Source organism: Artemia franciscana, unplaced genomic scaffold (assembly GCF_032884065.1).
Source record: "Artemia franciscana unplaced genomic scaffold, ASM3288406v1 PGA_scaffold_1180, whole genome shotgun sequence".
In the NCBI taxonomy this organism is placed as follows: domain Eukaryota; kingdom Metazoa; phylum Arthropoda; class Branchiopoda; order Anostraca; family Artemiidae; genus Artemia; species Artemia franciscana.
In genome coordinates, this window is record NW_027062618.1 from 1,862,915 (window position 1) to 1,889,839 (window position 26,925).

The 26,925-nt window shown below is 36.7% G+C and overlaps 1 protein-coding gene across 1 annotated transcript in view; it reads right to left on the reverse strand.

Moving 5' to 3' along the window:
• Nucleotides 1-26,925, reverse strand: part of LOC136041251 (uncharacterized) — an 82,686-nt gene that overhangs the window by 26,928 nt on the left and 28,833 nt on the right. Inside the window, exons 7-10 of the mRNA XM_065725857.1 lie at nucleotides 24,322-24,552; nucleotides 18,497-18,685; nucleotides 10,906-11,076; nucleotides 2,769-3,005 (exon numbers count right to left, since the gene is read on the reverse strand). Of these exons, the coding sequence (XP_065581929.1) occupies nucleotides 2,769-3,005; nucleotides 10,906-11,076; nucleotides 18,497-18,685; nucleotides 24,322-24,552 (828 nt within the window). The remainder of the gene's footprint in view (nucleotides 1-2,768; nucleotides 3,006-10,905; nucleotides 11,077-18,496; nucleotides 18,686-24,321; nucleotides 24,553-26,925) is intronic.

Here is a 26,925-nt window from a genome sequence, read left to right on the forward strand (position 1 = left end):
ACGTATTGGTGAACAGTCTGCTTCGGTTATACATAACATAGTTACGAATTTTAGTCTGTATTTGAGTTACATCGTCTTAACTGATGCTTCGGATCACTTTATCCTATTTGGTAAATCTTTGATTAACCGTGGGAAATCAAATTCGAATATAAAAGTGTAATAAGCATAACTAAATGAATATAAACTATTATTGATTAAATGTTAAAAACCATTCCTTTCCAAAAATCTAATTAATAAATCTTTATCGAGTTTTAGCCGATTCGACGTACATCATTAAACCACAGATAAGTACCTGGCTGGAAAAATGTAGTTTTTTGGGAAAGCTGGAAAAAATGTGTATTTGGGAAAGTATAAAAAGTAAAGTTTCCTAGCTTTGGTGCTTTTGTTGTTCTTAAATCATTTGTCGTCTAAAAAGAATATAGCATAAGTAAGTGTGATTTAGGTTTTAGGTTTTTGTTGAGCGTTTTTATAAATGTTAATGGTTGTATCGTGCTTGTCCTGCATTTTCAGTTAATACAGTAGTTGAAAGAGAACCTTGGATTTCCTTAGTTTGAACTCGGTCAGGACCAACGCATACTTGTCTAGGCATTTGGGATCGACTGTGGTGTTGCAGTCATCTACGCCTGCGGCTGCTAGCACTGGGTGTTTCGAACCCGGCTGGCTCGCCTTAACAAGCGTAAAGGTTCCCCGAAAAGATTCACGCCAGGCAGTTGACCGTTGGGCTAGTACAGTCTTCAGGCGCAGCGAACCGAGTGACCTAAGAGGATTACAAAAGTAAGCAGGACAATTGATGATATACCCATAGAAAAAAACTTGAGCACCACATTAGCTTGTACCGATTGGAACTCAGTTTATGAAGAAACGGACTCAAAATGGCTGCTCTATTTGTTGAAAAATTCTCATCTTCTCTTGATCCTAACTGCTTTTTTGAAAAGGCGCTTCGGTAGGTATGCGACACCGAAAAAGTCATGGATCACGCAAGAATTACTTACTAGTATTGAGCACAAAAACATGCTGTTCAGATGTGAACTTCATGAACATGCTGTTCAGATGTGAAGCATGCTGTTCATGCTGTTTTATAGATGTGAAGAAAGCATTTGATACGATTTGTCATCTGATTTTTCTGGGTAAGCTTGACACCTGTGAAATAAGAGGCAATACTCGCTTACTCACCCAGTCTTACCTTACTAGTAGGAATCAATTTGTGGATGAAGGTAGAGTAAGATCGATTAAAAAACCCATGTTCAGGAAAGGTAGGATTACAGCAAGGTTCAGTTTTGACCACTTCTGTTTCTAATATACGTCAGTGAGCTTATGGACGCAATCGCAGACGACACACTTTCTCTACTATTCGCAGACGACACAGCTAATTCCGTCACAGGTAAAGATGAATCATCGGTGAGAGAAAAAATCTGCCGTAGTCTAATGAAGCTATTGCAGTGGTTTGCTGACAACCACATTGTTTAAAATTCATCGAAAACCTATTTTATCCTCCTGTCTCGACATTCTCAAGCCCTACCGTCACTTTCTTAAATATCTGCCCATTTTAACGGAGAACTAGTAAAAATGAGAAAGAGAAACCTCAATTGCACCTCATTATTTACTCTGCCAATCTGATTGCGTAACGTTTTCCCTCTCAAGGGGCCTTTAAAAATAGGACAGAAAAACGCCAAACGCACCTCATTATTTACTCTACAAAGCTGATTGTGCAACGTTTTTCCCTCTCAAGGAGCCTTTAAAAAATAAGAAAGAGAAACCGAGAACGCACCTAATTATTTCCTCTACCAATCTGATTGCGTAACATTTTTCCCTCTCAAGGAGCCTTTGAAAATAAAAAAAAAGAGAGACCGAGAACACACCTCATTATTTATTCTGCCAAGCTAATTGCGCAACGTTTTTCACGCTAAAGAAGCCTTTAAAAACGAGAAAAAGAAAGCGAGAACGCACCTCATTATTTACTCTGCCAAGCTGATTGCGCTGATTGCGCACCTCATTATTTACTCTGCCAATCTATTGCAAAACGTTTTTCCCTCTCAAGGAGCCTTAAAAATAAGAAAGAGAAACCGAGAACGCACCTCTTTATTTACTCTGCCAATCTGATTGCACAACGTTTTTCGCTCTCAAGAAGCCTTTAAAAATAAGAAAGACGAATCGAGAACGTACCTCATTATTTACTCTACCAAGCTGAATGCGTAACATTTTCCCTCTCAAAGAGCCTTAAAAATAAGAAAGAGAAACCGAGAACGCACCTCATTATTTACTCTGCCAAGATTGTGTAATGTTTTCCCTCTCAAGGAGCCTTAAAAATAAGAAAGAGAGACCGAGAACACACCTCATTATTTACTCTGCCAAGCTGATTGCGCACCGTTTTTCACCCTCAAGGAGCCTTTAAAAATAAGAAAGAGAAACCGAGAACGCACCTCTTTATTTACTCTGCCAAGCTGATCGCACAACGTTTTCCCCCGTCAAGGAGCCTTTAAAAATAAGAAAGAGGAATCGAGAACGTACCTCATTATTTACTCTACCAAGCTGATTGCGTAACGTTTTCCCTCTCAAGGAGCCTTTAAAATAAGAAAGAGAAACCGAGAACGCACTTCATTATTTACTCTGCCAAGCTCATTGCGTAACGTTTTTCCCTCCCAAGGAGCCTTTAAAAATGAGAAGGAGAAACCGAGAACGCACCTAATTATTTACTCTACCAAGCTGATTGCGCAACGTTTTTCACTCTGAAGGAGCCTTTAAATAAGAAAGAGGAATCGACAACGTACCTCATTATCTACTCTGCCAAGCTGATTACGCAACGTCTCGGTAGGCGGGTGTAAAGTAGGTGGCAAGTGTCGAGGCATTTCAAATCCATCAAAATCTTCGTGAAGGGGTGGAGTATGAGACATGAATCGATTGTTAAACATGCGGCGAAGAGACAGTCCGACGGCACGTCCAGGTGCAGGTTTTTTCATTAAATCTCGCGAATCAAGTAGGATATGGTTGACAGGCAAAGATAAACCCTAAAATTTTAATAAATAACTAATTGAATGGGTAATATACAAGGTAAGCCATTAAAACATTATATATAAGAAATATATATCTATTATTATTATTGTTATTTATTTTTGATCCACACTATACAAAGGTATAATGCGTGGAGTAACAAGAAGAAAAACATATAAAAATACAATGCAAATCAAAATAGAAATCACATGGCACCAGTTACAGAGTAATACATAAAAAATAAAAGACACTAAAACAAAAGAGAAAAAACATAGAAGGAGGGGAAAAGAGCAGAAAAAAAACTCACAACTTTCCGCATCTAATAAAGCAACTTTTGTTAAAAGAAAGAAATTCACATTTATCTACATTAAGAGGAAGTTCTATATCTGAAAAAGGAGTAGCAACACGCGAAACCATGTTAAATAAAAGATTTTCAGTGCGGCTTATCAGAAGCAGGTCATCACCATAGGCAAGATATGAAATATCAGAAAAACCAGAGAGATAGGTGGCCGATATCCTTGCCAGAACTCCTGAAATAAATAATTTAAATAGGGTCGGAGATAAAACCCCACCTTGCCTTAAACCTCTTTTCATTTCAATAATACTAGCTGATGCCGATTTCAGCCGAAGAAAGGAATTAGAATACCAATAAGGAAGAAGCATTATAACTGACAGAATAACACCACGACCGTGAAGAGCAGAAAAAGGCTGACTATGACACGGACTAGCGAAAGCTTTTGATAGATCTAAAGCACAAGTTAGATACTCTTTCCCTTAGAAGAGTTTTCAATGAGCAAAGAAGATAATACACGATGCGCAAGCTAACAACCTACACTGGGTCGAAATCCAAACAGGTTATCTCCCTCAAGCATATTATTAGTCACAAAAGATAGTAGTACATGCTCAAGAACTTCACTAAAAGTGCAAGAGACAGTAATAGTTTCTTCAAAAAATTGAAGAAACAGTACCACACAACAGGGGCACCATTTGGACCAAATCTTGGGGTGGGCATGAACTCCATCGCCCCCCCCTCGACTCACTTTGTGTCGCGTAAGAAAAAATGTGAGTTTTGGCAGCACATTGATCGAATATTCTAAGTAAAAACGCATTTTCAGCACCCGTGTGTTGCTTGGAAATGTACTTTAAAGGAATGTGGAACTCAGCCACACTGACCTCTAAGATTAATTATAACACCGAAGATCACAATGAACGAGGTTAAGTGATTAAACTGAAAGTAAAAATTCAACCAGACTACAGGCTGGCTTTCCTCAGCGAGAAACTTTCTTATTTAAGTAAACAATACATCGGTGAAAGTAATCTTCATTAACATGCTGAGGCTTGTAGCAAAAATCTTGGTTTTCCTTCAGCAGAAATCTTTCAGATTAAATATATTTACAAAAGGAAAAACAAGAGAAAAAAAAATATTACAACACTCAAGGTAACAAGGGGAACTGCCAAGATTTCATCTTTGCAAAATCGTCAACAAGCTGGTCGTAGTCCCATTTTTTACTAAATCCTTCTCTGCAAACATCAAAAGGAGGTGACTGAGACGATCGTCTCCTGTTGTAGACCACAGGTAGTTTTCACTATTTCTAGGCTAGAAAACAGACGCTCATTCCTCGCTATTGTCACAGGAAGTGTGGCAGCAATACGAAGTACTTTAATTACTTCTGAGTAAGCTGCTGGTAATGCCTGAAGATGGTCGACAATGTCTAGAGTTTTCTGGCTTTTTCTCCTCATCGAGCAAGAAACGCCTGGCAATACCAGCTTGAGATTCGAGAAGGAAGTTGTCGATATCCAGCTCCCCGTAAAGAGCAGAGAAACGCTTGAGCTACTCTGTGTCCATAAACTTGGTCAAGCTTGGTTCCAAGGCTTCGAGTATGCTCATCACTGGCAAGTTATCTGTAAACCTTCTGTCAAATTCGGCTAGTAGATGGTCGAAAGTTTTGGAGTACTCTCGCTTCACTTCATCCTCCAAAGTAGTAGTCCGATTTCCAGATTGGATGAAGTTCTTTCCTAAGGTCGAAGTTGTCACAAATTGTTTCAGATGCTTGGTGATCTTTTGAGTTCTAATGCTAATAGCTATTAGTACTTTTATATTTACCAAACTAAAAAACTAATAGGCTTAATGATGTAAAGTCTTTTACTTCTCTCTGTGCTCTCGTCTTTAGAGTCTTATGGTAGCGTTGGCCTACAATCTGGGGTTCGACCAATAGAGGATGTCAAGCGTCTCTAACTTTCATAAGGTTTATGTGTCGAGCATAAAAATGTTTATTTACACATGTGATACAGTTAATGTACATAAAACGAGGACAGAAACAGAATAAGAACTGACTCTAGTAATCTAAAACGGTGGCTTATATTCACTAAAACAAGGAAACAAGCATCGAAACATTTTTACAGGAACTGACCTATTTTAATCTGTCAACTTAGAGGAATTCTGAAAATACTCAGACTTTATAATATTGATATAATCATCCATCTAGGAAATGGGCATTTGACCGAACTTGAGACTTTTATTATGTACCTAACCTACTTTCAAAGTTTACAATGATTAATAGTAAATAGGGTAATTACCAAAGGGTCGTCAGGTAATTACGCTCTTTGGTTAATAGGCGTGCATTAATTTCAAATCAATGGGACAGAATGGATTATATTGGACATAAAGGATTATTACGGCCGGCAAAGGGCCCTTTGTGGTGGAAGCTTGGGCCCCCCTGGAAAATCTGGGGTGGGCATTTGCCAACCCCTGACCCCCCCCCCCCCAAAATGGCGCCTCTGCCACACAAATAACTCTCCAGTACATCTAGAAGTACAGTAGCATTAGCATTAATGTCCGCATATTGCCTTTTGGTGAGAAAATCTTCCCCTTTAAGCATTGTCTGGAAGTTCCAACTTAATACCCAAATCAATTTTGACAATTTGCATACACATAGCATCTTTTGATTTATTTCGTATTTCCCCTCAATACTGTAAATGGAGTAGTCTGACAGTAGTAGTTGTAGTTGTAATAGTATTTGTAGCATGCAAATGTTATCTTTTTGATCATATCCCTTATCATTTCTCCTCAATTTTCCAAATTAATATACTTGGTTATCCCTGTGTTTCACACTTTTGATAATCCTTATACACATAACGTGATCGGATCTTAGTAAATTTGATATTTAGAAGGATCTTGTGTCTCATAGCTTTTATTTTAAATCCCGACCAGAACCAGTGACATCGGGAGAAGTTGGAGGGGGAAAAACAGAACTCTTGGAAAACGCTAAGAATCGAGAGATCGGGATGAAGCTTTGTGGGAAGAATAAGCACAAGTTCTAGATACGTGATTGATATAACTGGACCAGATTCGATCTCTTTGGGGGAGTTGGGGGGAATTTCTAGTGCTTTGGTGAGTTCGAAAATAAGCACAAGTTCTAGATGCGTGATTGACATAACCGGATCCGATCTCTCGTCACAAGTCCCATATGACTCTTAGCTCTTGCTTTTTTATTAAAACCCAAATTATATTCTGGTCTTGAGAAGGCATGAGGGTTATCAACCCTACTCGTGTTAATTTCTGCTTGACTTGGCTATTTATTGTAATTTCTGTTTATTTTGATTTTCATTTATGTATTGATAGTGGTTTTTGATAGTTTTACACTTGGAAGATTATTTTATTTTGTTCTTGCTCATTTTTGACTAAATAGAGCTCTTTCCCTTTCTTTGAAAAGCTTGTTTTGTGGAAAAAGGTTTTTTTAAATTAGTATAAACATAAGCCAGTAACATAAGCACTGAAATTATATAATATAATTAATTACATGTGTAAAATCAGAAATTTAGAAAAGGTAAACTGTTTGTCCATTTTGACCCGTCTGTTCCCATTTATATCATTATTCAAATAACAGTTTATAGTTATGCAACGGTTAAATAGACCATTTCCATGGATTTACCTTGCTGATTTTGGAAAAACACTTTATGTTTGAAGGTTTCTAGCCAATTTCTCTAATTGGTCAGTTTCAATTGCTCGATTTGATTTACAATTTTACAGTATACATTCAATAGATGACTATATATTTATATATTTCATATATTGTTTGCTGCAATGATCGTTTGATATATCCACAGAGATAAATTAAGGCGAGAGTCTTTAGATCTTGACAGCAGGAAATTTTATTATTCGTTACTGACATAGCTGCCACGTATAGTTACCACATTATCAAAGTTACTACGATCTAGTGGTTAATCGACTCACCTTTCAATAAAGAGGATAGAAATCTAAATAACTGTGTGACAACGAGGGTGTTTTATATAGAGCAAGTCAAATAATGGGACATCAAGTTTTGTATTATTTGCTGCCTGGCTCAATGAATTTTGTCTTAAAGAAAACTAATATTAAAATTTAAACCTACAGAATGACTTGGAGCTATAATTATTTCATGTTTAGAAAAACCTCAAACAACAGGTATTAAATTTTAATAATAGCAATAATTTAAGTTTAACCTGCGAAACTTTAACTTCCAATGCAATTTAACACTTTAGGGTAAATAATTTTTCATTGAAGTAGAACCTAGAAAGAATAGGTAGCTTGCAAGGCCAAAACTGGCACTAGTGTCGACAAGAAAACCATCAGCGCGATCTAGCGTTTGGCTTTCCTTTGGATTCTTTTTTAAGAGTAACAATAAGAATAATTTATCTAATTGGTGTATTTGGTAAAATTAGAGCAGTAATAAGCATCTGATCTCAGTTCCTGAAAGAAAAATGATTGCAAAGCTTGAAAAAATGCCAAGAGACGCCAAATGCTAGATGGCGTTGGGTTTTTTTGCCGACACTAGCCTCGTTTCCACTCTTATAGGTTTCATATTCTCTTCGAGAGCACCGATGGTTTGCGCTCAAATACACAAATTCCAAAGGAGAACGATGAAGGAAAAACTGAAATCTACTTTGGTTTTATTTACTGGCCTTGACAAGCAGTTAATTATGCAAAGAAAAATTTTTACGCTAGAAATATACGACAAAAACATTACGATAAAAGAGCCTTTCTTTAATAACTACTTTTGAGCGAAAAAAAGGGATACAGCATTCTATGAAAACAGTACTTTCTAAACATATACAGAGCTAAATAAGACACAGAAGAACGTGATGAGTTGAAGAGGGCTAAGAATACCAGTGCGGCAAAACAATTAACATACCACCTTTTGAATTACCGCGGTGTGTGGTCATATTTATCTACTCTCGCCTCACTAAGCGCAGCATCGACCCTATTGAAACTTCAATCCTCACGTAAAACAGAGCAGTTTGAGGACGATTAATCGCGCAAATATCTGGTTTCCTCTACACTGGCTACCCAGCAAGAGTCTCAAGTCAAAGTGGTCACATGAAAACACAACTAGAAGCCTAATTATTTCGACTTTTTTAGTAGGAAGACTTCAAAATTAAATGATTAGGCCTACTGAAAAGTCACAATAAAAGACTGAACCAAAGATAAAATTAACTAATGTGATTTAGAAAACACACATCTCTTAATAAACTATTATTGAAGCCACAGTTTTCTCACGATTTCCGTTCTTTGTAGGCCACTTTGACAAATTTCAAAACCTCCCCCTCTCTCTCCTATATAAGAAAATCATGTGTATGTTACCATCTCAGACTATATTCAACAGTAGCATAACTGAAGCTCATTGAGGAATGCTTATCCAAACTTCTAGTACGTCTGAATTCGAGCCGACACTGGTCGTCAGAAAATTTCTGGCAGTTTTCTGGTCCATGTCAAGGACATTGTTTCCGGGTAATATTTTGTTCCATGTTTAAAGCCCTAGCTTGAACCGTTTTACGATAAATTAGAATCGAGTACAAGGGAGCGGCTCAACGATAAATTTCAAACTAAGCATTTACGAGGAATCTCCCACAAAATAAAACCTGTAAGAAAGTATTGAACGATCCTAAACTTAAACTAGAGACTAGTCTGATTTTGTTCTGTTCTGATCCACCAGTCTGATCTGTTACGAATGAACAAGACTTGAACTCAGAATTACCTCAAACGATATTACTACTACTAAGAACTGACTGCAGCACCAGGCCACCTGAGGCCAGCACAGCTACACACGATTCTCCTCCATCCCAATATATTCAAATCCTTCCTCTTTATACCCTCCCTAAAAATTTTAATTTCTCTTAAATCTTCACTTACAACCTCTTGTCACCCAACTCAAGAACAACCTAATTTTCGGTCGGCCCAAGGGGGTTGACCGAAAAGAACGAACTTTGGCAGCCTATCATCTTTCATCTGCAGAACGCGTCCTAGCCATCTCAACGTTTCTCTCATAATAACCTTAGAAAGTAGAATAGAACCACATTTTTTGAGAAGCTTACTGCTTGAAATACGGTAAGTCAGACGGGTACCCAAAACAACGCGTAGACAACTCTTCTGGAAAATAGATCTTCTTCCGTCTTTAGGAACACCCACGTTTCAGAACCATATAGCTTAAAAATTTAAATTGTCACTAAAACTGGCCACCATGAAGAATCCAAGCATTCTTAAGGCCCGTAACAAGATGCCTAGTAGACATCTGGTGTCAGAAGTTGAGGCAGTTTCTAAGCCTAACAACAAGATTTTAAATTCGACATTTTTTTGACGTTCGAGCCTGTCTTCAAAAACAAGAAGAAAGAGATAAAATAAAACATTGTTGATAAATAACATTATTAGTTCCTGTAAATTTGCTTCCCTGATTCCTGTTTATAAGTAGCATAGGAAAACCGCTTGCAAAATTGCAGAGACTAGTTACACGGGGTATTGTATGAAAAAGAATGTTTCTTCTAAAAATATCAATAGTAATCTTTGGAATTTATATTTTGAATTATTTAAAAGTTTTCAGAGGACGTTGAAGGACACAACAAGCTAAATGGTAAATCTTCAAACAAAGATCTTCAGTCAATGAAAGGAATAAAACAAAAAGGAACGAATAAGACAAGGGATCCATAAACTTAACATCTTTAGCCGTTGCAGACATGCCTTTTTGACAGCTTGGATGTGCACAATTTCTAGATTTATTTCAAAATCCGCTTCAACATACCTAGAAATTTTCAGCTTAATGCCCATAGCTGCTCCCGAAATATTGCAGATACGCCTTTTTGACAACATAGATTTGCCAAAATACTGGTTTAGTTCATGATTCCCCTCAACATTACTTCCCTGATCGATTCCTGATGGTATGGATTTGAATTTCCCTGAATTCAAGGAGTTCAAAAGGATGATTTAGAAAATTATATTGCTTTTCATAAGCAGGATAAGCCAAGTAAGAATTTTTTCTCTGGCTTTTCCGCCATCAACTCACTAATGACTTTTTCGTTACTTATTCATTTCTTACTTTAACTAATTAATTCTTACTTTTCCTTTCTTTCTTTTTTTGTTATACAAAAAACAAAGGCCAATCTCGAACAGAATTGCAGCACAGGTTATGAATAACCGTTTAAATGGATATCAAAGTCTTTTATGGAATAGAGCTTTCACACAAACAATTTTGTTTGTCTATTTCAAATAGAAAATAGCCTAAAATTAAAATTCCAACATTTTTAATATCTTCCCTATGCCCAAATTTGCTAATTTTTCCTAACTCTGACTTCTGTGAGAATCTTGGCTAGATAGCACTCCTCAAAATACAGAGAATAAGAAGGACATAAGAGATTCTAAACAGAATATTACTCTCTTCTTGGGGATTTTGGGCATATACAAAGAAAACATTGCAAACATAAATACAACACACAAACGCTATGCTGCGCTTTCATTAATTGCACTGTAGTTTCTTGAAAATACAGGGACATACCATAAAAAGATATTACATCTTAAATATGGCACACTCCTTAAACTATAGCCGTAATTTCTTAAAAATACAGTGACATTGCAAACAGAACATGAAAGGAAAAAGAGGAAAAACTCACGGCAAAGCGATTTCTATCAGATAGATACTCTTCAAAGGTAGAGAGATTGATCATAATCTGTTGATCTACAATTAAGTTCCCTTTTCCAGCCTTACGACGTTTTGGTAAACGTTTTACTTCAGATTGGTCGAGTAGTGGCTCCAGTGGCATTGACGTTCTCGGGTCTCTCACCTGTCAATTGAATTGATCTACATTTATCCGTTTCGTACCGTTTCCTAAACTTTTCCCGAATGGAAAGTTCAATTCAAAGAATATTGGAAATAAATAATAGGAAATTTAAGCTTAATTCTGTATAAAAAAGCCAATACCCTCCAGCTTAAACTGGCAAAATGCAAGAAATAATCTAATTTATTATTAAATATGTTTTGAACATTTGCTTTGCAATGCTCAGCGTTGCGCATAAGAGCCCAGTTCTGGGAACAATTAACAATAGATACAGTATAAGCGCAGCGCATACACTGCGCTGCGTCGAAAATAAGAGAACCCATTCTAGGAACAATTAACAATAGATATAGTATAAACGCAGCGCGTGAACTGAGCTGGATCGAGCATAAGAGAACAAATTCTGGAAACAGTTAAAGATAGATATAGTAGAAACAATGCGTCACGCAGAAGAGAACCAGTTCTGGGAACAATTAACAACATATATGGTATAAACACAGCACGTGCACTGCGCTGCGTCGAGCACAAGAGAACCAGTTCTGGGAACATTTAACAATAGATATAGTAGAAACGCAGCGCGTGCAATGCGCTGCGTCGAGCACGAAAAAACCAGTTCTGGGAGCACTTAACAATAGATTTAAGAGATGTGCAAATTTCAATACAACTAGCTTATATCCTGCGGATAAACCTTGCAATTTTCTGCAACGGGATCTTTTTTTCTTTTATTAAATCAATGGAGCCTTGACAACTAGACTCCTAATGGATCGAAAATTTGAATTTTATAACACCTTAATATCCCACCCCCTTTTATAACATCTTTCAATATCCAGGATTATTAAATTAATTGATTCGTAAGAGATTTCTTTGTACTCTTGAGATTTGAGCTCTTAGGTTCCTGATTCATGTTTCTAAACTTGAAGTTTATATTAAATTATCCTAGAACAACAACTTTTCCCAAAATCCGGCTAATAATCTCAAACGGGAAGTTGCAACAAAAATAACTTTTTACATACATACAATATACAATACAATAAGTTAACAACATTAACACAAAAAAAATAAGATCGTCAAAAATAAATCTTAAAAACAAAATACGCGGGAATTGTTTTGGAGAGTTGTAACTACACTTCTAGAGGATGAACATAGACCGTTCTTCACACTATGATACGACGCCCCTTTCTGGAGATTATCAAGATTATCCGCATACACACAGAACATTCGTGATAAATTATTCTTCTTTCATCTTCATGTTCCCGATAAAACAAACAATTTTACGATTTAGCTGTAGTTTCTACCTATAGGACAAGATTATCAAATAAATTGACTCATTAGTTTCACAAGTATCCCTTCACAGACGAAAATATTAGATTACTAGGATTCTTTCGTAGGGAATTATCGAAAATAAACGAATATTTTCCTAGATTCAGATAAATCTAAGGATTTTACAATTAAAAAAGGCAAAGCAAGTTTAAAAATTGTAACTTACTAGCTGGATAAAGCTAAAAGTCTGCTGTTTAAAGATAGTAAGAGTGTAGAAACATTAAAAACTTTAAAAACGTAGAAAAGTTAAGAGGCCAGGACTGCAAAAAATCAAATTAAAAAGAAATTACACAGTTGACATAAAGACGTTCTTAAAATTCCATTTATTAGCCTTTTTCTAATTTTTTTTTTTTTTTTTTTTTTTTTTTTTTTTTTTTTTTTTTTTTTTTTTGTCGTTAGAGTGAAGCAGCAAAAAAAATTCACATAGTCCTCCAAGAATAAAAATACCGCAAATCCCCATAAATAAATAAATAAAATCTAAAACGAACAAAAATTACAATAAATAACCGAGTCAAAGTCAAACGAGCAGAAATTAAGATGAGTAGGGCTGACACCCTTGTGCCTTCTGTAGAGCAGAACCTAATTTACACTTTACTGAAAACAAAATACATCTTAAGAGTTCGAACTTTTTTAATATAAATTAATCAAAATTATTAAGACTTTAAGGACTAATTTTAGCATATTTATATTAAATTGTCAATCCCCATTCAATTTTTTCCTTGGAGTGCACATTCGTAGTATATTGTTCTGGTCTTCAGAAGGCTTGGGAAGGTGTCAGCACTACTCATGTTAATTTCTGCTCGTTTGAGTCAGCGCATTATTACTACCCACTTTAATTTCTGCTCAATTTGGGTCACGGCAATAATGCAGCTTCAACACATGTCTGCAACAAATATCTTAAGCGATTTTTGTGAGAAACTTTCTCTTGTGCCCCCGTTGGTCAAGGTGCCTTCACATAGTCTGAGGCGCTTGTGGCCCAGAGAAAGCAGAAGAGAAGTACCAGCAGGCCATTATTCACTCTGTTAAAAAACATATCCCCTCGAAGTGGATAAAGATGTCCAGCATGGACAAACCTTGGTTCGACACCCAGTGTAAGAAAACAAAAGGTACACAAGCGATGACTACTTTTAAAGAGGGAAGAGGACAGGATTTCATTCATCAACACGCGCAAGGAAGCAGTTCATGTGATTCGGCAGCAGGGTTGCCAACTTGTCCATTTTTCGTGTAAAATGCACTCTTTTTTTACCTTAGAGGGGAAGCGAAAGAGTAAAAATCACTCTTTTGGGTCTCAATTTTCACTCACTTTGAACGTCAGTAGTTGGTAACTACGTCAGAAGTGTAATTAACCCAAGGAATACGGTTACCAGCTTGCACACTTTTCATTTGAATTTCATTTTTTATACTTCAGAGGTGATGCGCAAGCTTTGGCAGTCGTACGGTAGAAAATTTCGGACTTGCCCTCTTTCTGAGCAAAAATCACTTCTTTTTCATGGCACTTGGTATCTACCAAGTGACAGAGCGATCGCAAATTCTGTCGGTCTGTCTGTCCCGGTTTTGCTACTTTAGGCACTTCCAGGTAAGCTAGGACGAAGAAATTTTGCAGGAGTATCAGGAATCAGACCAGATTAAATTAGACCATCCGATTCAACCATCTGGAGGGGATTGGGGGACGGTTAAATCGGAAAAATTGGAAAAAAAATTCTGTATTTTTAACCTACGAACGGCTATCAGATCTTAATGAAATTTGATGTTTGAAGGATATCGTGTCTCAGAGCTCTCATTTTAAATCCCGACCGGATCCGGTGACATTGTAGGAAGATGAGGGGGGGGACCTTAAATCTTGGAAAACGCTTAGAGTGGAGGGATCGGGATGAAACTTTTTGAGAAAAAGTCAAAAGTCCTAGATACGTGATTGACATAACCGGAACGGATCCGCTGATCGGATCTTAATGCGATTTAATGTTTAAAAGGACCTCGTTACTCAGATCTTATATTTTAAATCTCGACCGGATCCAGTGTCATTAGGGGGGGGGGGACCGGAATTCTTGGAAAACACTTAAAGCGGAGAGATAAAAATGAAACTTGGTGGGAAGAACAAGCACAAGCCCAAGATATGTGACGGGAATAACTGGACCGGACCTACTCTCTTTGGTGGAGTTGGGGGGGGGGAGCATTTCGGAAAAATTAGGAAAAATGAGGTATTTCGAACTTACGAACGGGTGATCAGATCTTAATAAAATTTGATCTTTAGAAGGATCTTGTGCTTTAAGAACTCCCATTTTAAATCCCGACCAGATCCGGTGACAATGAGGGGAGCTGGAGGGGGAAACCGGAAGTCTTGGAAAACACTTAGAGTGGAGAGATCGAGATGAAACTTGATAGGAAGAATGAGCATAAGTTATAGATACGTCATTGACATAATTGGACCGGATCCGTTCTCTTTAGGGGAGCTGGGGGTTGTTAATTTAGAAAAATTAGAAAAATTGAGGTATTTTACTTAAGAATGGGTGACCGGATCTTAATGAAATTTGATATTTAGAAGGGACTCATGTCTCAGAGCTCTTATTGCAAATCTCGACCAGATCTATTGGCATTGGAGGGAGTTGGAGGGGGAAACCGGAAATCTTGCAAAACGCTTATAAATGTCGTAGATACATGACTGACGTAACCAGACTGGATCCGCTCTCTTTGGGGGAGTTATGGGCATGCTAGGACGATGAAAACCGTGTCAGGGAGCTGCACAAATTCACTTCATAAAGTCGTTTTCCCCGATTTGACCATCTGGGGGGGGGGGCTGAAGGGAGAGGAAAGATTAGAAAAATTGAGGTATTTTTAACTCAAGAGTGGGTGGTAGGATCTTAATGAATTTTGATATTTAGAAGGACCTCGTGACTCAGAGCTCTTATTTTGATCCCGACCAGCATTAAGCCTCTGATTTTCCTTTTAAAATCTATTGATTCTTAGAATTTTGCCTGAGCTCATACCATGTGAGCTATTGGCTCTTCCGACCTCGTCACAAGTGCCCTATGAGCTCTTGTTTTTACCTTGATTTATACTCTTTCTGGACGTCAATGGCCTTATCGTCGTCTGAGGGGACTTCCTTTTCTACGGATTAACTGTGGTACAAGATTCACAGGAAAAGGTTGAAGCTTTTTTTTTAAGGATTTTGCCGAATTCTCGAACCTGGATAAAGATGGTAGACAAGGGCCAAGTTTCTTCAATCACACCTGTATCGTCCTGGATCGTGTCGATTTTCTGCTCCCAAGATCTTTCTCATGTTGCGGTATCTTGATGGGACCAAAGCCACAGATCCTGACAACATACCAAATGTAGTCCACTTTTCCTCAAATCCTGCAGCGCCGAAGTAGCTGGACTATGCTTTCCGGACTATGCTTTCCTGATATGCTTTCGCTTCGGAACCTTCCCACAAACAAGGAAATCTGCTCATGTTATAGCTTCCCTAAAGCCAGATGACGATCCAACGAGTGTGAGCTCCTATTGGCCTACTAGCCTCCTCTTCTAGGTTGGCAAAGTCTATGAGAGCGTCTCCAGTAATCATTTAAACAATTCCAGGAATCAAATGACCTTCGATGTAATCGCCAATATGGATTCCGGGGGAAACGTTCGACATTATACTAATTAGTGGCCCAGCATCAAGAGTAGATCGAACTTCTGGCAATGGGGTACGACATTAGGCGATTGACATTCGACATAGCCAAGACTTTTGACAAAGTATGACACCATGGCCTGCTAAAGAAATTCCATACGTACGGTGCTCATGGATGTCTGTTAAGAGGGATTGGGAGCTTTTTTTAGATGGTTCACTGCGGGTTGTCCTCGATGGGTTTAGTTCGTGAAAGCAGGGGTTCCCCTGGGCAGTGTCTTCTGACCTACAATCTTTCTTATAAACATAAATGACATGAGAGACAACCTTGCAAGCCTTCTGCATCACTTTAATGATGATACCACGACACACTCAGCCATCCCGAAAGACGAAGACCTCCCTTTGTGGACAAGCCTCCCTTTGTGGATTTTTATAAAATGGAAAAGTGGTCTTACACATGAATAATCAACTTTAATACATCGAAAACAAAGGAACTTTTTATTACCCGATCAAAGGTGCCACGTGAAACCCCCAGTTTTTATTTTCAAAAATGAAACTGTAAAGAGAGTTGAAAAGCTTCGTCTACTAGAGATTCATTTCTCCTGCGATCTCTCTTGAAACAACCACCCTCATCGGGTGAGAGCTTCCTGTGCAAGATAAATCAGAGTTACTCTTCGCTGCAAAACCATGTTCCATCTTGCTCGATTATCCCACTTTACAAGTCCTGTACCAGACTCACAGCTGAATATGGATGCCGGTCATATACGGGTGCCCCAAAAACGCTGTTAGTCCCACTCCAGAAGATCTAGAATAGGACAAACAGGATGGACTGCGCTTCTACATATGACTTGCTCCAGCTTCAAAATGAAAGGTTTTATTCAGTGTCGATGACTGTTTTCTACAAGTACACGAATTCATCTCCCTCGAACGAGCTCCCTCACATTATCCCCCCCATTACTTCAGCCGACAAGGCAAACGCAAAGGCACAGAGCTCGGTCCAATTATCTAAAGGAGGACACTCCAAGAACCGAGTACTCGAGGAAGAGCTTCATCCGGCGCTGCATTTCTATCTGAAACGATCTTTCTGGAGATGCTGTGCCTGCAAATCTATCTTTTGACTCCTTCAAAAGGAAGTTCAACAGACATTCAAAAACTCGAGGTTTTAAAACGAGGTAACGAGAATAACGGCATATCAGATGTCTTTAAGTACCTGGCGCCGTGAATATACGAATTAAAAAAAACTAAAGTAAGAGACTTCGATAAAAAATGTTTGAAAGATGGCTTTAACTCCTCTTGAGCGTTATACCATCATCCCGTTATCTGTTCGCTAATTCGAAAAAAAAATACCTGGAACTTAATGACTAAACTAAGGATATCGAGGATTCGTTTAAACTTTTGCGAGACTTTCCTCCCCAGCTGCCATGTTCAACATCAGCTCAACAGACAGACAGCTAACACTAACCATCTGAAGCAAGAAACCTCAGGACAGAAGTGATTGAAAACTTGCTTTAGCTCTCCTAGGGCGTTCTCCAGCAATAATATATGCTGGCTAGTTCATCAAAATTTTTAAAAAATGCATGAAACTTAACGACTAAACCGAGAATTCTGAGGATTCTTTTTTAACTTTTGCAAGACCTCCCTAGAGCTGCCATGTTCGACGTCATAACTCTCATCAAAACTCTTAATCATACTTTACTGAAGAAAAAACTTAGACTGAAAAATCCATAGAATTGTATCATTCTTATATTCTGCCTCTATTGGTAGAATCGCCTATAAGCCAAATTTTTTCTTTCCTTATTTCGTTTTTTTTTTCAGACTTTGATCCTGCATCTATAAAACATCTTTCATCCTTTGATACTTGATACTGAATCTTTAGACTTGGATTGAACTTTGATCCTTGATTACAGACTTTGATCCTTGATACTGATCCTTGGGCCAAATGCCATCTAGCATTTGGCACGTCTTCGTGCCCGTTTAATGTAATAATAAAAGAAGATCTGTTTGATCAGCGAAATTAACACACTTAGCCTTGTAATAAGTGCCTGGTGTAGTACGAGTATAGTTTTGGAGATTCAATCTCGGCGTAAATTATTTTAAATTTAAAGAAGTTTATGATTTGGAAAATTCTTTCGTCCGCATATCAAAATTTTGCATAACAAGAATCAAAATTTTTCATGTCAAGGATGAAGGAGCATCCTTGATATTCCTTGATTATAGACTTTGATCCTTGATATTGATTCTTGATACTAAATCTATAAAACATCGTTTTTTATTCTATCAGGCTTATGTTCTGATATCCTGAAAATATATTTAAACAACGTGCATATCCTGGTAATCCATATTACGACTCCTGTCAAGCATTTTTCGAGATTTAAGATTTTGATGCTGATCAGGTTAAAATTGTCTATTAGGTCGGTGCAAAACCACTGCTTCCTTCCCTAAGAAAATTCTACCTTACAAATATTGAGCTCACTCCCCGACAAAAAATTAACTTGTTCAAGTTACCGTCGTTCTATCTTGTTCATTTGTGTTGTCTGGACGTTTTGGAGAACCAAGAGCTTCATGAATTGGAACAGAAGCTAATGCTTCTCCAGTGAATATGTCAAATTCCGTATTTCTGGGCGCATTCGTAGCAGTCATTTCTCGTGTGACTTGGACTTCCATTGGAGCTTCATTCAAAACTTCGAGGGGAGGCTGTAAACAGAACAGAATTATAGAACAGAAACAGAAATTATACATACAGAAATTAGAACAGAACAGAAATTATAGAACAGAAACAGAACAGAATACGCAGTGGGATATGAACAGACCAGAATTATATATACACTGGAATATTTTTAAAGCGCAAAAAGGAAACAGGTACCATATCAATTTAATTTTTTTTTGTTGCAAAATCGAGCTTTAATTTTACCATTGTAAAACTTAAAATTATCTCTTTTTTTGTATTCGACCAGCTGATAAGTTGGCTAGACCAGCAGGCGATCAGCATATCTGGATACCCTAAAATACAGTGGCAACAATGATATCGGTCTTATTTTAGAGATTCATTAAACAAAAATCATTTCAACACAAGTACAAATTGTAACATATATGAGTGGAAACTGGCACTAATGCCGCAAAAAATCGCAATGCCATCTAGCATTTGGCCAGGCTTGGTTCTCTTTTAATGTAATAATAAAAGAAAATTGGTTTGTTCAGCGTAATTAGCACACTTAGTGTAGCAATAAGTGCCTGATCTTTGTTTCTAAAAAAAAAAATACAATTAGAAAGTTCAAAAAAAATGTAGACATCCGCCCAATACTAGATGGTATAGTTGATTTGTTTTACGACAATAGTACCAGCTTCCACTCTTTGAAGAAAGTCATTTATCTACCTATAAAAAACAAAAGTGGGTATCGGTATCATAACACTATGAAACATCCTTGGGACTGAGTATAATGATTTTTTCCACCACTAGATGGAATTGCTTGTGCTATGTGTTAAATCCAATAAATATTTTTTAAAGACTTGCTGAAGACATTTTAGATCATAGCGGGCTATTTTATGCCCCGTCTATTTACATATATTTCAATGTTATGTCACACCAGAAATAACTAATTTACTAATCTTCTGATTGGATTTCTACCCATTTGAGTGATTTTACACGTTAATTTAACACGATAAAATAAAAGCAAAAAAATTTAAGTCATTTTCAGTTGATATTTTCATTTGACAAAAAATTAAAAAAAGTAAATTATAATTGGTCAATTAAACTAAATCTTAAGACAATTCTGTATTTGGTTTTATTCCCCAATAATTCCAGTTTCACGTATGTAAATAGTATACAGTACATAATACAATAGTACACATTAGAGAGCCACTTATGACCCCCAAAATGTTTTTAGAGAGCAGGGGTTGTTGAGGGGGGCAGTTGACCCCAATTACGTGGAGAAAAAATTATCATATATCCCATGCCCCTTGACTATCTGGATATAGACCCCTGTCCCCCCACACACACAAAAAATGTTAACCCTTGGAGAGAGACAGACCACAGCCTGCAGTTTTTCGATGCAAGTTCTCTCATGTTCTAATCGTCAACCATATATTAGCTTTCTCATTATGTAGAAACTCAAAATGCCTTTAGTGATGTTTAAGAAAGGGTTAGGTACAACGTGTAGAGAGAGAAGAGTGGTTGCTGCAAAAGTTATATGTAGTATAATCGAAATATAAATATAAAAGTTATAAAACAATAAAGTTATAAAACATATAAAAGTTATATGTAGTAGGATAAGCAAGACATATGTCAACTTAAAGGAAACAGATATTATAGCAGTCTAGTGGCTTTTAAAATAATTAGACCGATATTGTTATTCAGAATATTGTTATACATTATTACTCATATGATTATGAATAATGTGCAAATGCCATGTTTAAAAATTTTGTAGAACATACCGCGGTGAAAACTGAGCATCAAAGACTGGCATCCTTGAAAGTGATTTTTATTTCAAGTGTAGCCTAACAATTCTCAGAGCCGGGTTTTGGGGTAATATGTGGCAATAGTGTGATAGAAAAAAGCGTTTAAGCAACAAAAATGTAATCACAACAATTGCACAAAATATACATAATAAAATACATAAATAATATACATAAATACAAATATAATGCTGATAAATATATAATGCTGACCATGGATGAGATACTATCGACAGAGAAGAACGAAAATCATGTAGCCTTTAATCAATAACACTTATATGCGAAACTAGGTGGAATTTAGCATAACGAAAATATACTCTACAAAGATAGTTTCTGAGGTTCACTAAAAAACTGCCAAACTGGACAAAGAGAAATGAGATAAGGTACAACTAGGCTATTATAAATTTTCGCAAGATTTAATTTATCTATGCGTTTAATATTAGATACAATTTAAGCATAAGTAATTCTCAGATTTTTCTTCAAGTTTTCAAGGGATAACTTCACAATTTCTGTCATATTTTTTCCGATAGGCATTCTAAGGTAAAGTAATTCTTGAGAAAGGGGGACTCGAGCATTAGCTAAAGATAAAAAAAAGGGTCATTTTTCTCTTTAAAATTGAAAGCTACAACAGCAGTTTATTTTTCTACATTGATAGAAAGATCAATGTCTTTATATTCACTGTAAAACTTTAGATTCAACACGTCATCTGCAAAAGTTATTAAAGACAAGTTAAACCCATAGTTAATACAACCAAAATTAACAGAATCTTGGGCATGTAAAACAAAGTTATTAAATAAAGAAGGTGAGGTAAGGTCACCTTGACAGACACCTTTCAAAATATCAAAAAGGGAAGATCCCCCTTTAACTTCGCCTTAAGGTGATTGTGCATATACAGAAGGCACTTTACTATACCAAAATGTACCCCTCTTTTATACGCTTCAAGTAAAACTTGAGGAAAAATGCAAGAGTCTAAAGCTCGAGCAACATCTAAAGTACAAAGGATGGATCTACTTCTTTCTGCATCAGCAAGAACGTTCATCAAAGCAAAAAGGGCATTCTCCCAGCTAATACCTTTTTGGTAACCAAACTGGTGGGGTGGGACACAACATTTAGAAACAATTTCATACAAAATAACTGACTCAAATAATTTAAAAATAGTACAAGAAACTGTTATAGGTCGGAACAAATTACACGCAGTAAAATCCTTTTTTGCCTTTTTTCGGGATAGGAGTTATTTGACCAACTGTAGATTGATAAGGAACAATTATGTTTTCAATAGACATTTGAAAAAGTAGAGGTAAATGATAAAACAGAAAAGCACTTGCATAACCAAAATGTCTGGCAGTAGTTCCATCAACTCCCGCGGAATTTTTTCTTTGGTTTTTACAATAAAACGATACATCACTTGGCTTAATTATCAATGTCGAAGGTTCGTGTTTTTTCAGACAAGCACTTAATTCTTTTTCAAATTTTAATTCAAGAGCAGGATCGGGAGAAGAAAACTCATGCTTATAATAATTTATCCACTCAGGCTCAGGAATATTATTTGCACAAATGTGTTCACAAGGTCGTTCAAATTTTTTCAAAACCTTTGAAGGGTTTTGTGCAATTTTATGAGCATTTTTCGCAATAAGATCAGCCTTATGTTTTCTTAAAACTTTAGCAAAAAAACGTTTAGAACATAGCCACAAACCATTAATAGTCCCCGACTTCAGCCTGCCGCAATCCTTCCAAATATTCAGCCCAATCTTAGAAGACTCGCACGCAGAAATAAGGGAAGGGTTTTTTTTTACCATCTCTGAACTTGAGAGCCTTTCCTAATACGCTTGCACGGGACAGATGAGGGTTCAGCACACTATAATGCATGGTTAATTTCTGCTAGATAGGTGGTAAGTCCAATGGCTATATCTTTCTCAATAAGGCCCGAGCGCGTGCACAATAAATGAAAGGGCACCTTTATTATATTTGATACACTGTCACATTCAAGACGAAACCTCTCACGGTTAACTTTTTTCCAGTCTTTTATATAAAACCACTTTTTAACTGGCTCTTTGGGGGCATTAAATGAACCATTTATTTTCAACTTTATTGGAAGGTGATCCGAATAAAAGCCATCACTAATTACCTCGACATTTTTACAGGGGAAAGATGCAATAAAATGATCAAGGTTAGAAGTCGCTGACAGGAAACCAATAAACGTGAAAGTTTCTGTTTTGGCAGCAACTGAGTAGGAAGGGGGAGATAATTCAGAAGGAGTTGGGTTCTTGGCCATGAACTGCCAGTTAGGTCGCAATTCACAGAACTCACTCTTCACAAAACTCTTCACAGAACTCACTAGCCTTTTGTAAGCATCTATGAATTTATTCTCTGATGCGAAGAGCAGTAATTAGTTGGGCAGGTAAACGTTTATACAGATTATGTCCAAATATTCAGCAGCAAGGAAATGGTCATTCGACTCAAAGAGATTGACGGGAAATTGTGAAATGATAGCTAATCCGCCTGAAGGTTGGCCACGGCACTTGTTCATTTTCGATGGGTGAAATAACAAATAAGAATTCTGTGAAATGCTGAGTAGATTTTTCCTTTCATCAGATAAAAAATGTTCTTGCAGAAAAATTATTTCATTTGTACTTAGAAATTCAGAGAAGACTAGGCCTTTGTCAACCATATTTGCAATTGATATTCCATTATCAGAGACTCAAGGCTCGAGCCATTATGTAGACTTAACTTTACTTAAAATTTCTTGGGAGACTAAACATTTGAAGCTATAACAGGTATGATCCTGTGACTTGCACAATGCACGAGATGTTTTGGAGCTTTAATGACCATGGCAACCGCATACTGCGCAAATAGCTTCATTTTTGCATCTGCTTGATACATACCCGCAGGCTGGACACTTGAAACGTCTTACCGGGACGGAGAGATAGTCAGCCATATATAATATATATATATATATATATATATATATATATATATATATATATATATATATATATATATATATATATATATAAAATATCATATTATATCATTTCATCATCTGTCCCATATCACTTCATCTGTCCCCTCTCCTTAGAAAACGAGGAAAAACGTAATGCCCAAACAATTGTCAAGGGAGATTTTTCATGTTCAAAGAAGTAAGGAGCAATTTTTCACTTCCTTGAACAATTTTTGTGATAGCTAAATTTGACTTTCAGAGATCCAGGATTTTCTTATTCTTCAAGTTCATATCTCCGTACCTTCCCTCTTCAAGAACACCGACTTGCAAACTTGGAAAACGTTTACAATTACCTAATGAAACTGCGAAGAATATACCAAAAGCCCATGTTATTTTCAAGAGAAAATACAAAGTAAAAGGTTGGAAAAAACCTTAGAAGGTCTTAAGAGCGTATTGCTCTAAAAGAAAAAGTGCCCTTTAGAGTCTTTTTAAAAATTCCAAAATTGAAAAATAAAAATTTATACACCCTACTTCTCTGACGTTACTAGTCCAAACACTTGGCAAATTTTCCCGAGTAAAAATTCAGCAAATTCCCAGAATGAAATCTTCGTAAATAAAAATCCCGAACGAAAAACTTCAAAATCTTCCTGAAACTAACGTTAACATGAACGCTAACAGGGAGCACAGATGGTTCATTTTTATTAAGTTTAATTTTCAGAGATATTTCAAAGACCCAATTTTCCCTCTTTCCTCCACTTTTACCCCACTCGTTAGAAAAATTATCATTCTAGACACTAGCAGCTTAACAACAGATAAAGCAGACAAAAATTATACACAAAGAATCCTTCTTAACAAAATAAAGAACGGCCAATCCTCCTATACTTACACATTAACAAAAATAGTAGAACTTTCAAATAAAATAATACCCAAATGAACGTACCTGGACGTTGGTCTGAGGTTCTTGTGGAGGAAATTCAAGTTGCTCTGTGCCAGGGAACGCTTGATTCATAATTTCACGTAGAACTGCGTCCATCTGGGAAGGGTCCCCTGTTTTCCTTGGCGTCCTCCTCTTTCTTTTCCCCTCTATAAGGGAGGATGTGTCGGGAGGCAAAACAGGTTCTGACATCGGTAGAGGTAAAGCAGATTCCATGATGTTGCTTATAGCTAATGACTAAAACATTTCTTTTTTGTTAGTAACACGGTTAAGTACCTGCTTTCTAAAATTAATGAGGAACAATCTTAAATTAAAAGAAAGCATCGAGCCCTACATCTACTCCTACTACTAATTATATCAGTATCACATCACTCCCATGAATAATACCATAAGACTGTTCCAATAAATAAAAATTCGCTCTTTGGAATTTTTTTTTTACCTAGTCAAGAGACGAAGAGGTCAAAGATGAGGAAAAGTTAAGCAAAAGAGACAGGAAAAAGACTTCAAGATTACGTTTAAGCCTAGTGGCTGATATATCTTTTACGCTGGTAAGAAATACCATAATGTCGCTTTCGTATTTGAGGAGAGGATGAACTAAGAGACAAATTCTATTTTCAAACAGTTCGTGGTAACAAACTGTAAGTAAGGAACGACGCGGTTCAGTAGTAACTGAAACTCTAAAAATAGTTATGATAATAATAGATACCGGTACATCAAAAATCAAATGTTCATGCTGATTCTAAATATATAAATTCATTCAGTTTAATGCTACCCATCAAGATCTACGAGTCTGAGAAAATTTGCTTAATTTTTAAAAAAGGGGAAAACGCCCCAAAAAAGACTCGTGGTCTTAATGAAATAACACCAACAGATTCAGCATATTAGACAATCCTACTTTAGATATTTGAAGCTCCTACGTACAATTAAATAGAAAAAACAAGTTTTTCAAGAGAAAGTAAGGAGCAACATTAAAACATAAAACGAACAAACGTATATGAAGAGGGTTGCCCCTCCTCAACACCTCACTCTTTACGCTAAAGTTTTTTAGTACTTTTAAAAAGCTTCTTTATGTTCTGATTAAACGACCGGTGTGTTTCAAGAGTCATTCTTAAAGAGTTGGAACAAATTTTAAGTTCAGCGTAAAGAGTGAGGTGCTGAGGAGAGGGCAGTACCCTTCATTTGCGTAATAATTTCTGTTCGTTTTAAGTTTTAATGTTGTTCCTTACTTTCAGTTGAAAAAACTTGTTTTTTTTAATCTAATTTCCGAGTTTTTTTTTAAATAATGGCACGAAATCTAGCCCCACCTCCATGCGGAAAGATTGGTTTTTATCTAATTTTGGAGCTTTTTTTTCTAATGATGGCAGGAAATCTGTCCCCACCTCCATGTAGAGATACCTCTGCCCGCATAAATATCCTTTGGACATTTCAATCCCTGTGAAAATTTACCCAGGACAATTACCCTTAACAACTCCATGCGTAAAATTGAGACAGAAAAGAGAAAGGGAGACACATAAAAATAATTTTGTATAGGAATTCTGGCAAATTCCCCCCGTGTATAATTTTCCCCGGTAAGTTCCCTCCCTAAAAACTTCCCTCGCCATGGAAATTCCCCTTGAACATCCCCTCCCCCTAGAGGAAATTTTGTCCCCACCCCCACCTAAAATTGTATACATACTTCCAAATAACGGATACTATGCGTAAATAATGGGCACATTTTATAACTTAAAGACCTTTCCCCTGGGGCTATGTTAGGGTCATGTTACATCAAAAGGCATAGTTATTAGGTCTTACAACTCTGACGAACAAAATGGCTATCTCAAAATTTTTATCGGACAATCGGACAATTTTGGAAAGAAGGGGTGAGGATGGGGCCTAGTTGCCCTCTAATCTTTCTGGTCACTTAAAAAGGGCACTAGAACCTTTAATTTCCGTTCAAATTAGCCCTATCACGATGTTCTAGGACCAGTGGGCTGATAACATCATCCATGAAAAACAAAACGGATTAACACGCATCCGTGAGCTTTTTCCTGGCAAAAAAATACAAAATTCCATATTTTTGCAGGTAGGAGCTTGAAACCTCTACAGTTGGGTTCTCTCATACGCTGAATCTGATGGTGTGATTTCATTTAGATTCTATGTATTTTAGGGGGCGTTTCCCCCTTTTTTCGAAAATAATATATAATAATATACCAGGCTAAAATGTACCATGTTTTGGTTTAAGTAAGTTTAAATATTCCATTTTAAAGTTATAAATTGTTCAAATGTAATTACAACATGTTTAATATAGCAATAATGATACTTATGAAATTGGAAAGGAAAAACGATGTAGTGAGCAGAAAAGTAGTATACGCATATACTGGAAGCATAAAAAATACAAATCACTGACAGTAAAAGTTTGTCACTGCTATTTTCTTGCAATTTCACAACGATCATTATTGGTCCTTAAAACAGTTTTCATATTAAATTTCTAGGCCCCATGCACCCAAGACTTTGGGAAATCCCCTGATTTTTTCAGAAAAACCTAGTGAATAGTCCTTTTTCTAACACAACATCTTTACCTTTGGTCTTCTTTTTTAAACAAACTTCCATGTGAGAAAATAATTTCTTGAA